This window comes from Opisthorchis viverrini (assembly GCF_000715545.1).
Source record: "Opisthorchis viverrini unplaced genomic scaffold scaffold1367, whole genome shotgun sequence".
Classification (NCBI taxonomy): Eukaryota; Metazoa; Platyhelminthes; class Trematoda; order Opisthorchiida; family Opisthorchiidae; genus Opisthorchis; species Opisthorchis viverrini.
The window spans coordinates 64,565-77,931 of record NW_008752287.1 but is presented as its reverse complement, the minus strand read 5'-3'; the positions used below and the strand labels follow the sequence as shown (position 1 = coordinate 77,931).

The 13,367-nt window shown below is 46.5% G+C and overlaps 2 protein-coding genes across 2 annotated transcripts in view; one reads left to right on the top strand and one right to left on the bottom strand.

Annotated features, from left to right (window-relative positions):
• T265_15584 (hypothetical protein) overlaps positions 1 to 13,367 on the bottom strand; it is a gene marked incomplete at both ends in the record, with an annotated part of 77,513 nt that overhangs the window by 9,300 nt on the left and 54,846 nt on the right. Inside the window, 6 exons of the mRNA XM_009178680.1 lie at positions 507 to 571; positions 1,542 to 1,857; positions 3,492 to 3,799; positions 9,143 to 9,362; positions 12,000 to 12,213; positions 12,633 to 12,858. Coding sequence (XP_009176944.1) covers positions 507 to 571; positions 1,542 to 1,857; positions 3,492 to 3,799; positions 9,143 to 9,362; positions 12,000 to 12,213; positions 12,633 to 12,858 — 1,349 coding nt within the window. The remainder of the gene's footprint in view (positions 1 to 506; positions 572 to 1,541; positions 1,858 to 3,491; positions 3,800 to 9,142; positions 9,363 to 11,999; positions 12,214 to 12,632; positions 12,859 to 13,367) is intronic.
• Positions 4,161 to 4,391, top strand: T265_11876 (hypothetical protein; the record flags this gene model as incomplete). The annotated part of the gene is made up of 1 exon (XM_009178681.1): positions 4,161 to 4,391. One exon carries the CDS (start codon positions 4,161 to 4,163, stop codon positions 4,389 to 4,391), a length of 231 nt encoding a protein of 76 aa, XP_009176945.1.

Below are 13,367 nucleotides of genomic sequence, written 5' to 3'. Positions count from 1 at the left end.
ACCAAAAAAAAAAATGGGAAAAAGAGAGGGGGGGGGGGGGGGTGCAGTCCTCTAAAACAAAAGCTAGTGCGTAGGTGAAGCTAACTGAGATGGATATGGGAGGTGAGGAATTCCAGGTTATCAGAAAGCTGTTCGACAAGTTCGGAATAAAATGCGTATGAAGCACTGGTTAGAAGAGGACAAAGAGCAACTAAGGCATTTAAACAGAGCGACATCCAGATAGGATTAAACAGATAATAATGTCAATACTCTGAGTCACACTCGTGAAAAACAAGCAACAGAGTGCTGACACAGTGGTGTCCCAACCTGAGATTGTAAGGCTGCACAGTGTCTTACATTTATCCTCACATGCTCCCATACATCCCCTCGCCAGCTCGGATTCTACACACAAATTAAACAGCACTGGGACGGCTTTTGGTGTGTGTGATTCAAGTCACTCCAGATGGGAAAACAGATTCTCGACTCCGGAGATCGACGAACAATGTCAAGGAAAACAAACAACTTACCGCTTCGAAAGCTCGTTTGCATCCGATCCGAAGGCGGGACTTTTGCAACAACCGGCGCCTCAGACCTAGGATGAGACGTGGGTATAAAAAAAGCTCTGAGATTTTAACTGATCCTTTGTTTATGGTGCAATATACCCATCCAGCAACATATTGTGCGTTGCTTTCGATGTGCATTAAACGGGACCCCTCATAAGCAACACATGCCGGTCAAGAGAGGTATCATATGACTGTATAAGACAAAATATGATTCAAACATTATGAAGCTGCCTCTGTTGAAAACGATAAGCACGGTACCCACTTTGGTAGAGACTTTGTCCTGTAAGTGAGATCAATCTATGCTGAAAAGGCGCGGGGTGGAGACTACCTAGAGTTTCGTGAGATACATACTGCTGTTGACTCACAGTAGGGTTAAAACAGTGTTTTTGGGCTTTTGAGCACAGATTGGCTTCACTTAAAGGATAAAAACTCTCCAGAAATCTCCTCACATAAACAACAACCTCCCTCTGTTCAGAACATGAGTTTCCAGATGCACTTACTTTTCATTGCAACTAAGATTGAATGAAACACACGGCAAATGCACTTTCCAAGGATAAGACACAGTCTGGTGATATTGACAAATGGATGATTGCCAGAGGGCCATCGTGCAACATCGATTAATTTCTATTCCCTCGCATTGCTCAATATGTCAAACGACCGCCTTGAAAGAACGAGGGTCCTGGGGTTCAAATGACATTCAGGATAAGTACGGTTGTTGTTTTGCTTATTCGACTGACTGACTGACTGTGGTAGGAGGAAAATTCCATAATGTATTTTGAAATAAATCGCCAAAATCTCCTCACAGGTAACCGATGTCTTGTTGTTCTAGTGCAGGTGAGAAATACTTTACATTAGCTCCTCTTCACATCTTAGAGGAAGTGTCCGACGGTGGTAGCAGACGAAACGTGTTGGTTGCACACGGAAGCCATCACATCACCCTTGTTGTAGTGCTAGCACAGTTTACGGATACTGAACGCACAAACATTGATAAATATTTACCTTCAACAGTCAAATCGATGAAAACTGTATCTCCGTAAAGAAGACGTTCAGCGGTGTCGACTGTGTGAAGCACTCGATGAATGAGCCAGAGGGCATCGAGTAGCAGTGCCGCGCCAAGCACGTGGACCCAGCCCAACTTGAGATCTAGCCATTTTGAATAATTTGATGACGATTGTGAAGAGGGTTCTACGGGAATTTCGGTCCCATCAGTTGCATCCTGGTGTTCCGTATCCAAGCTGTCAAGAAAATCCCCGGTATCCAGGCCAGAAGGATCGGCTTCCGTATTCAGACTAGACCAATAAGCTTCATTTGCTTCCTGCAAATGAGGGGAATGAAATTCATAGAAGAAAAACTAAGATTGAAAGCGTCAGAGAGGAGCGAAAGTGAAGAAATGAGAGCGGATGTTACAGGATCACTTTCTATCAAAAAACCAAACAGTAGTCGCAAGCAGCGGAAAAGGGAATCAATGCTTGAGAAAACAATTGTCAAAAAAAGACTGCCTCCCAGTGGATAGAGGGTAAAAAACCATTGTTCTGCCTGTATCGCGGAAATAACTAGACGAGTACCGAAGCCGGGTTCCCTAAATAGAACAGCGTCTCGACCGGAGTGTGATGGCATCACGATAGCTTTCCAACTCCGTATGAACTCCATGTCACCCATTCCATCCGTAGGAAATACGTTCACCGGCATAACAAATAAGTTACCAGGGCTGTGAATCTCACGCGTTGCATGGGTACTTTGGTTTCAAACGCGTGAAACTGCCAGGCACTAGAGTCGACAAACTAACCAGTTCATTGCTGTGGATTGTTCTAAAGGAGTTCAAAGAGAAAACAAACCAAACCTTAAAAGAGACAGCTTTGGCTGAACGCCATTTACGAAACCAAGAAAGCAGCACCGAAGCAACCTGTTTACGCCGGAAAGCGAAAAGTCGAAATTACTTTTCTGCAACAGCTGCCTCCAAACAGGTAATCTTGCGCCTCACCCATCTAGCAGTCAGATGCTGAGATAACGGAATCGAACCATCGTAACTGCCAAAACCGCGTCTTTGTTTCACTGACCACAGGAACCACTGTGGCAGATTACGACAAGGATACAGGAAGCTATTTGTTTGTTAAATAGACATACGAAAGACTCCCACCGAGTGATAAATTATCCACATTTTCATTGCAGAAAGATGGAGATCATAGCAACAAGAATCGAACCCAAATTTGACGTATTTCGTTTGAAGGGTGGAAGAGAGCCAGAGGCGGTCAAACAAGGACTTGGAAACGAAGTGTGAAAGCCATTACCAGCAAACTCAGCTGCGCTGGTCACTGCCGTCTTCCTGGATGGGGAAACCGAGACGGGCCACATCAATGACTAGAGACATTGTCAAACATGGCCAAGTCGCGCCCTCAATGGCGCTCGTACATCCAAACTGGTGCCTTCAATGCATAGCTCCTTTTCCAACCCCCACTTGACAGCCCACTGACAGCGCTGGATTTATGCACCAATTTATCAGCTCCCGCCTGCAATGCGCAGCTACCTACCCCTTGCCCCAAATCATCGGTGAACGAGACTGAGGCAGCTACAACCACTGTACGACGAGTACGCGGTTAAACAGTTGATAATGATGATGACCTAGTTCTTTTGGCGCACTTCGAATGGCGAGGTTTCATCAGAATGTGTACACTTATGGGGCCTTCAAACGACGGAAACTAGAAACACAACTAGATGTGATCATGAGTTGAACTCTCATACTTGCGGGAGTTTATATTCCCGCAGACCAACATGCTGAACTCAGACAACATTAAATCCAACGAGAAAATATACAGGCGCCCTATTTGCGTTGCCTGTTCGGGAACAGCCTCCAGTCACTTCCTGTTTCTGCACTGCTTCGGGCATTCCAAGGTGGTTGTATGATTTGTACGCCATTAATGCTACCCTCAAGACTGTGAATTCGCGACTTACCGCTTCGATTGGATGGAGGATGAATGGGGTGTAACTGGGCCCATATTCCGGCTCATCGCCACCTTGTGTCAACCCGGAGCTCCGTGGTGACGGCGTTGGTATCTGGAACTGGTCTGGTTGAATTAGTGGAAGAATCGGAGGTGGATGCTGTAGCTGTGGTGACTGGCCAGGGGATAATAGGTCTACAAGCGAACCACTCCCCCCAGGACCCAGTAACTTGGCCCATTGTAAAAATGAGCGCGTGGGGTCATTTGGATCGGGATGCAGTCCTCTTAGCTGAACGACCTCGGCGTAGATGATCCGTGCACCTGAGAAGGTAATACGACCAAGGGTAAGGATCAATTAGAATGATAATAAAGGGCCAGAAGAGGTAAAACACTGGAGTTTGCTCCAGTGTCAGACCAAAGCAAGTCACCAGACGGATGGGGTCTGAAGCCAAATTTAATCAACCCCATTTTGGAGTGTGAGTCTAATCATTCGACAATTCGAACGGAGCTGCAAGAAGCCTTGGTGAGTGAACTGAGCGGGAAGCTATTGCTCCACCTAAACTATTTGCGGCCCGGGGTCTTCAGCTGTCAGCTTGAGTGCGTGGTTATTGCCCAAACGTCCGCCTCAACATTTTCCAACAACCTACTTGACCCCATTGTACAAGCTTTACAGTGTTCCGAAATGGCGGGTGCCGATGGTACGGCAAACAAGTCCATCTACACAGCAGAACCAAATGGGATAACTTGCAGATCAGAGCAAACAAAAAAGAAACACGGGTCTTGGATGGAGGAGTATAGATCATACGTTGAATTCAAGAATCACGTGCTTCGAAAAGAAAATTCCGCAAATACAGGTATCGATGCGATGAGTACAAGGTGTAAAGATAGGGTTGTACAAGTAACACACGTATAGACAGTCTAGCCAGTCGAATGCGTCAAATGATTATCAGCACACTGTCTATCCTGCCATTTTTCCTGTAAACGGTTTGTCACTGACCGAAGGGGCATCATGAAGCACAAAATTCGGGATTGTTGGAACGCGCTGTCTGTATTGGAGGCAAATCTGTGTCTCAGTGGATCAAACACAGAACTGTGATGCAATTCTTGCACCTTTCGAACGCCCAAGGTCAGCTGAAGGATAATTTGTAGGTGGCTGTGAAAAATCGTAGTTCTCAGTTTATTTCATACATTCTGTGGTGTCGAATTAGTAAACAGTCGTATTTAAATTTTAGAGAGGATCGCAGGTGTACAAGAACTTACGCTGAATCTATCTTTAACCTCTCTAGGTTTTTAAGTTAAAAACGCGCGCACAACCACCCGACTGAATATATTGTCATGCCAGATCCGTCAAAGCTATACTTCATTTTGTGCACCGAGATTTGTGTGCACAAATATTATGTGTGCACGACTGAAATCACTTAACAGAGATCCAAAAAGCGCCGACGCCTCCATAGCTCAGTGGTTAGAGCACTGGTCTTGTAAACCAGGGGTCGGGAGTTCGATCCTCCCTGGGGGCAGACCCTTTTGGAAGAGCAACCCATGTCAGGCTAGCCTCTCGCGCCTACCACTGCAGAGGGGGAACGTACGAGTGTTCAGAGTCTCCTTCGAAGGCGAATGAGTGATAAAAGGAATCTGTGTGCGACAACTTCGGCGGTGTTGCAGGGAGGCGCCGAGGCGGTCGACGAAGCTGAACTCTGGTTGGGGGGTATTTCGCCGGTTTTTCTTAACTACTTATGAGTAGTCAACGGTTTCACGACACTTGATTTTTCGCAATATGGCCGACCACTTCAACACGTGCTCATCAGATTGGCGAAACGGACGAATTTGCGTGGATGATTTGATGTAGACGACACGGTTCAACCATGTCAGAACCACTGTCAGACCACTGTTAAGCAGCCCAACGAAGCACAGCGAGTCTCTGTGTCGGAGTTGAAGTACTGTCCTCGGCGATGGAAATGTGAAAACAGCACGTCCATGATCTCCATAGTTATGGAAACAGCGACACTGGCTGCTCCGAAGACGGACGGGTTGGAAAAAAATCGGCCTCAAAAACCGCACATTCCAATCGCTTAACGACTGATTGTGATCAACTGTCAAGCATCCTTCAATACAGTCGAAATACGTTTAAAACCGGGGTCTGGCGTTGCTCAGGACACCTGCTGTGCGAAGCCGCATTAGAAGTGAAACAGAAATGCCTTGATCCCTGCGTCCTCGGGCTAGATCCGCTCCCTGCTGTCGAGTGCGTCAGACTGTTGAATCACTATCCCGAAAAAGGTTGTTCAAGAAAACCCTAACAACCAACGTCTCATGGTTCAAACTTTCGAGTCAGAGGCTAGGGGCGGGGTTCCCGAAAAAAAACCGACATCCTCGCACTGCCTTGTGGGTCAGACGTTTGATTCAAAGGCTCAACCACTCCTTAAGCTCAGGCAACCAGGAAGTATCATTCGCCATTGAAGCATTTCGCTTACATGCCTTCACCACACCCATTCACCGCCCATCGAATGAATCCATTGCCATTGCCTTAGCCAGTGTTCCGTGTCTAAACTGTTGCCCAGGAAAATAAACCAAGTCTCTTGCTAAACTCAAAAGATCTGATCCGTATCCAGTGATCTTCTCGTAGCGGGTCGTGATATCTTCGGTGTGGGAGTTGCGAAGCTGAAAGCGCCTTACTGGGCTGGATCCCAGGAAACAATCGACTTTGTGCTATGCAGTTGTCTAGCTCAATCAAGGTCCATGGGGATCGACCCGGTAAACGGTGTCTATGTGTCGCATCAGCAAATGCCCCGAGAGACTCAAAGGGACGGATTTTATCGAGTTCTGTGGCGACCGCTCCGGTCAACAAGAACGGATACAGTAATCCTGGCAGGTGATATGAATGTCCCATTAGACGACTAAGTCCGGAACAAGCAGAACTGGGTGGTAGATTTGGAGTCGATGCTCCGCGCGCAGATAATGAGGAGCGACTGGCTCAGTTGTGCGCTGTCTGTTGCCAGTACGAACTTCCAGCACAAATGCTCACATCGACTTATTTGGAGTTCACCAAACGCAAGCTACTCATGTGACCATCGCCTCAGGCTTCAGCTGATCTGATCAACCAGTCAACAGAAGATAAGTGTCAACGAAATGATGTCAATAAAAAAGGGAACGGCAATTCACTCGCAAAGTCGTGGTCTTGAGCGATGGGCTGATCAATTCAAATGACAGTTTAGCTGATTTCCTCCAATCTCAGGAAGAATCCATGCGGACCTAAATAGAATATCGACAACATAAATACAGCGTGAGGTATCAATCCTTCAGTGCGACAAGGTCCTTGGTCCGGATGGCCTACACCCCACACTGTTCAAAGGTAGCGAGATCCTGGTGAACAGCCATACTTCACAAAAGTTGGAACGAAAACAGAATAGCAGTTGATCGGAACTCTTCAACCGTCATCCAAGTCTTCGAAAAAGGCGCAAGAACGTCTTACGAAAGCCATCATAGTATCACTCTAGTGCATTCTTGTATTCTTTTGGGCAGGTTGATCGATTATTAGGAAGGATGAACTCGTGAGAATCAAGTCAAGTTTCGCCCTGAATCAGGGAAGTTCTTGAGCACCTCCACTCTTTCAAACATCCATCATTGGTCGCTTCTCTTGATGTGAAAACTGCTTTTGACTCCGTCGATCGTCAGAAACTCGGTGTCTGGCTCTTGAGCACCTCCACTCTTTCAAACATCCATCATTGGTCGCTTCTCTTGATGTGAAAACTGCTTTTGACTCCGTCGATCGTCAGAAACTCCGGCGGTGTCTGGCGATCAAAGGGGTTCCCTCTAAATTTGTACCTTTGGATGCTTTACGAGTACGCCAAAGAGCTTCGCCCGAGTTCATTGATGAATACAAGGTTATCCTTCAAGCTGAAAATTCTCTAGCTGTCTCAAAAATTCTGGAGGTTGTAGTGCTCCCGGGAAGTTCTCTCACAGACATTGAGAATGCGGACGAATGACTTTCTTTGGTCCATATCCTTCGAAAATGTAAACCATTTCAAAGAACCTAAATAACATTGCCACATGGTGTGGTATGCGATTCACGCCTACACAGTGAAGTATTAAGTGAACACGTATCAATACCGATGGACCGGTATTGCTGGGATTGCTCTCAAGATTGGGAAAGCCAGGAGAGCTTTTAGAAGCCTCTAACACCTGTAGCACCAAGGTCACGTCCATTGGTCTGGCAAGAACAAAGTTTACATAGTGGCAGTGTAATTTATACTGACTTAGAGACATGGTCTCTATGCGTAGAGGAGATACGAAAGATGTCCGTATTCGATCACCAGGGTGCACAGCGTATAAACTGGCAACGGGTCGACAGCTGCCGCCCCCTTGGATGGGGAGGCAGGGACTCAGCTCATCAGTGGTTAACGACACTGGAAGGAACGGCGCATTAGCGTAGTCATTGGCGCTCGTGCATCAAAGCTGTCGCCTCCAACGCGTAGCCAACCAGGTTCCGAACTAAATGAATATGCCATCAGTTCCAGTGCTTGGCTGTATTTCCCACGCTTCCCCATTTTCCGGTTGTGGAAAGCTTAGCAGCTGGAACCAACGTACTCTTGGTACATGGACAAACTGACAAACTGAAGTGAACTGAAGCCAATCTACCGTGTCCTAACAAACTCGCATAAAGGGTTCCTGGAGAACGAAAAAAATGACACAACCGTTCGAAATGGAAGTCTGTGTCTTTGAATAAAAGTCCATTTAAGCTGTGCACCATCTTGTTTACATGAAAGTGTGCTCCACATTCTTAAAATGGTTCTTCTCAAGTGGTTCCCCAAGAAACCGAGACCTCGCTCACCAAGATATGTGAAGTTTGCTCGTCGGAAGAATGCTAGCCGAAGAACTTGGCACTCCTTGCTGCTCTCCAACAAGGAAGATCCGTTCAAAAAGGATGGGGAAATACTAAAACATTGACTTCCGTTTGGCCAAATCCACTAGTTAACTTCGTTGGGGAGTCATGTTGACTTGACAAGTGGATTTTCAACACGCGGCAATGGTTTCACGGCTTGGACCAAATACGACGCACGGTAGCATACACACCCACTTTGGCGTCAGTTAAGGCTACGGGTACTTGGAAGTATTGTAGGCTCAATGGCTCGATGGAGGCTCAGTCGTGTGGCCAGTAAACCAACTTATTGTGTTTGGAAGATGAAGCCATGTGAAATAAGCAGTTCCAATGCCCAGAAGTTGAAATGGAGACTACAACTGGATCATTCGGAAAGATGTCATGGGACGCTATCGAGATAATCTCGAGCTGCAAAGGCCACTTAAGTTGAAAACGCATTTCTCACTCAGGTGGGCGATACTCCTGGTCCAAGTGCGCGCCTTACCTTCAAGGATGGGATGCTATTCCCTCAGATAACAATCAGGATGCTCATGAGAGGACTGCCAACATTTTTTTCCTACTTCCAAGGCACAGTTATGCTCAAATCAACCAGTGTACTGAGGTGGCATATCTTCTTGGTGATCACAGCATTAAACTCTAGGATGAAAAATGTTACCAGATTGTCCGAATGCGTACCGTGTGCACACCCAACAGAATAAATCAGACAGAATCAATCAAAAGTCCTTCACACCGAAGAAGATCATAAAGAAAGATCAGAACGGAAAGATAACAGCTGGTAGCAGACGGAATACCTGTTAGCCAATCGGAATTCCCCAAAGCACGTTCCGTCTCTTGCAAGTCCGATTTTAGTCGGTGGAACGCCCATTCGACACTTTGGTTGAATGCCATCAAGCCCTCGGCCAGTTGCAAGGTCGATGCGACAGCAGTTACGCGAGCCAACTCAGCGACACCCTGGGATAACAAAACACGACTACGACGGGTTGCTGCCAGTTTCGATGCCGCGCTGAGACGCTAATTCGGAAGGAATGTGAGAAAAACGATGAAATGGTGGTTGAAAGAAATCACCGTTCAGTTAAGACAGTCTAACAACGGCATGTTAGATGAAAACACCCATTCGACATGCTTAGTTGGAAGTATTTACACCCCAGACATGTGAGTAATCTTTGATCCAGGCTCTAAACGCGCCGATGTACGAATGCGCTACACCGATTACACGCGGCTTATGGCTGACAAAGAAGACTCGCAGAATGCCTACAGTGATTATGACGAGGATGATGAGATCCCCTAAAATTACAGATGTAAAGAGATTTTCGCACCCTTTGGTTGTTTTGATGGCTGTTGATCGACTGCATGTTGTCTGTGTTGGTGTCGGAGAATCCGTAATGAGGCAGTTAGAAAGCGCGTTTTCGGTTGTCCAACGGGTACTTCCATTGAAGAACGTGTCCAGCATCAGAAGCTGCGCTGGTTGGGACATGTCGCTCATGCCGAACCATCGTTTGCCGAGGAGGGCGCTGTTTTCAAAGCCCAATTCAGAGTGGCGTAACAGAGAGGTGGCTAACCCTTGACCTTCCAGAGGAGTATGAAGGAGATCACGAAACACTTGAGTGCTGTTGATGCTACTCGCCTTCCAGGATGGGGACCGCGTGATCCTCACTGTGCCTGGTTGGAGACACTACAAGACATGGCTGCCAACTGATGTCAGTGGCGTTCTTGTTGTCAGATCACCTGAGTGAATGGCTGGAGGTGTAGGCACCTCGGAATGATTGTGGTAAGCTAGCACTAAGTTCCTCCCCCGTCCACCGTCACTCTTTTCTTTACAATAAGGCTTTCAACTAAATCATGGTTGTACGGCGGTGAAGCATCGGTGTTGTACACTGATGTCATGCTGTCGATGACGAAATGTTTGTCGATCTGCTATCCGAGGTTGGCTAGTGGGATTTCGTACAGTGAAGAAGCACTGTACCGCTGTTTCATTCTTGCGGGTGATCATCATCAGCACACATCTCACGAATCACCGAGCGAACCCGGCTGGTAATTGAACATTAGGCCACGAACGGCCAAACAGTAGTGTGACTATCATTCAGAAAGAATATAGCTCCACTCACATCACACGTTCACGCCTTTACTGGTTCCTTGAGCGAGCACACTGATGACTTGTCGTCGACGGAACGTTTACCCAGCTCGATGAACGGGCCAACGGCCATCAATCATCAACAACCCGTAAACGCATCGGGGCTACCAACTACACTGTCCGCTATCTATACGGTGAAACCAACGACGTTAGAACGAATCTCGAGATGGGCGATTCCCTTCTTTGATGTACACTCACCAGAATAATTGCCCACCGTTTAAACACGAACGAGAGCCCTATACATCCCACAACCACCTGAAAGTACTATACGGAAAGGGTGTTGTTCTGAAATGACCTCATTTTGCCAATGGTCCTAGTTTTGCTGGTCAATTTTCTGGTCGAATATTCGAAATCGGTCACGGAATAGGTAACCGTGAGGGACCAGACAGAAAAAAGCTGAATTTTCTATAAGTCAGACAGTGGAGTACAAAAGGATGCATGACCACTGATTGGCCCCAGTTATTACGTATAGTATGAAGTGCCGGGAAAATCTTTCTCCTTACTGACATGCAGATCCATTCTTTGAGGTTAGCGCCGGAAAACAACCTGTTCATGAGGAATCACGAGCGATTAAAACCACTTACAGTTGTTCCAACTGCTACAATTCTTCAGTCGCCCATTTGGATGAACAACCATTTCTGTAATGCACTACTCATAAGGTTGCTGAAAACTCCTCGACAGCCCCGACCGGTTTCATCCTTCTTAGGGCTCATCAGGTAGACGCAGTCCTCGAGTTTCCGTCAACCTTATGTTCTACTTGAAACCAAATTGCACGAAAGTAGCGAATATACACCCATTTGCTGTGTTCCAGGTGAGTCTCTCGAAAAACCAAATTAGTTTGCAAATGAGTGTATTTCGCTGAACAATCACTTCATTTTCCCCACTACTAATTGCGTCCGTACATCCGAAGAGTCTACAGCTGCCAGTGCAGCATACTCGTTAACAATGCGCTGTTAGGTTGTGGTCCATCTGTCTTCAGATCAATTCCAACGAAACGGTGAGCGAAGAGCATGCTTGCAGGGCGACCGTACTGTGGAGTGTGAAGTACGCGTGGTAGACAGAATAACCTTATTGTGTCGCTAAAAGATTGCTTAGTTTACCTGGTGCTTTCACCGCCTCGATAGTTAATCCTGCACTAGGGCTTTCTTTAAATAATCTGTCACGGTTAGCTCACAGGGATGACAATCGAGTGGAGAACATACCTCCTCACCTTCTGCATTTGGTGATCATGTTTTGAACCTGTACAGCTAGTGGTTGATCAGATGGCAGTTGATCTGTTCACCGAGCTTAGCAATCGGCTTGACCTTTGTCTCCTCGACTGGGGACGAAACAATTGCAAGCCAAGCTCGGCGAACAGATCAACTGCCATCTGATCAACCACCAGTAAACACACCCGAGCTACCTATTTTTCGACGAACTTGTACACCATTGTATACTTTTGACAAACAAGCTGATGTATCAGTCTGTTGAAAGTTGAATGTGACTCACAAACTGCATCCAGAAAAAAACACCCTTACCTCCTCCATTTGATCGAACATGACTTCCAGTCCTCGATCACAAGCTTCGCGCATTTCCTTGGCTAGTGTCTGTTGTCGAACCAGCTCAGCTCGCAGGTGAACATCCATAGCTTCCTGAAGAAGTTTCTGTCGTGTAAGACTAGTGTCCATTAGATCGTTCGGTTGCACACCCATAGTCCACTCTGGTAAGTTGGTCAGCTGATTAGCCGGATCGCTAGGTTCGAAAACGAGGGAAGGGCGGATAACGGGGACTAGTTGTTGAATAGCTGGTGATACGGAGGACAGAATATGCTAGAAACATGATACCGTGTTCAGGAACACTCGCATATGACCTAGAACATCGTCCACTTTGCTGTACCATAATTTAAAACAAATCTGCGTGTTAACTTATTAAGTACAATTGGTGGGAAGATAAAGTTGACTGAGTCTCAAGCAGATTTCCAGCTGATCTGTCAGCGATCCTGTTTGCTTCGACTCAGGCTGAACTAACACACATTTCGCGGGATTTGCTGAAATTCTAAACGGAATGCGCACCGCGTCAAGTCGGAGGTCCGATTTATTCTCGAAGGAATGCAGGTGCGATACCAGCCTTATTGACAAGCCGACTTATTGTCCGATAGATCACCGACTTACCGAGTCACGTAACGGATTACAATGACCAGGGCCGTTAAAGTCACACCGAAGGTGTAAGCAGATTTGAGACACAGGTAACCGATCAACAAGAGGACGCGGCACCAACGGGAAACAATACTGTTATAGCGAGCCGGGTGTCGGACCATTGCGATTTGCTCTCCGTCATCTGTCGGCATTCGTTTGGTCTTGGCCTCCGAAGGAAACTTGATCCATGCGAGAGTAGGATCTGAAAGAGGGAAGTGAGAATGCGAAGAGAAAACAAAATCAAGCCACACAAAAGATGGTTATCGGAGATCGTGGGAGAGTTAATAACATCATTGTGATCAATTGGATGAATCGTCAACTTCTCCGAGTTTAAAGCAAGTGACTCATTGGGATCAACTGAGAACCATTCAAAAAGAGAACTGGAGGAAAAGTACTATAAAATGACTAATTCAACAGTGGGGCTTAGAGAATAGGCGTAAGCAAACAACTTTCTGCAGTGGAATGCAAACATAGCCTAAGTCGTACGGATACACACGTTTGATTCATATTTTAATAGACCGATATATAAGCAACCCCTTGATAGCACACACCGAGCAGCATTTTATAAGACAGAATGCTGCCTTTATAAAAACAACCATAGTAGGTAACCTAAGAGACCGATATAGATGCAACGGTGAGCAGACATACCACATTGATCCTGGCCAACTCCCACCCGAACTGAAGATGAAATGTTCAGTCCGTTTCTATCTA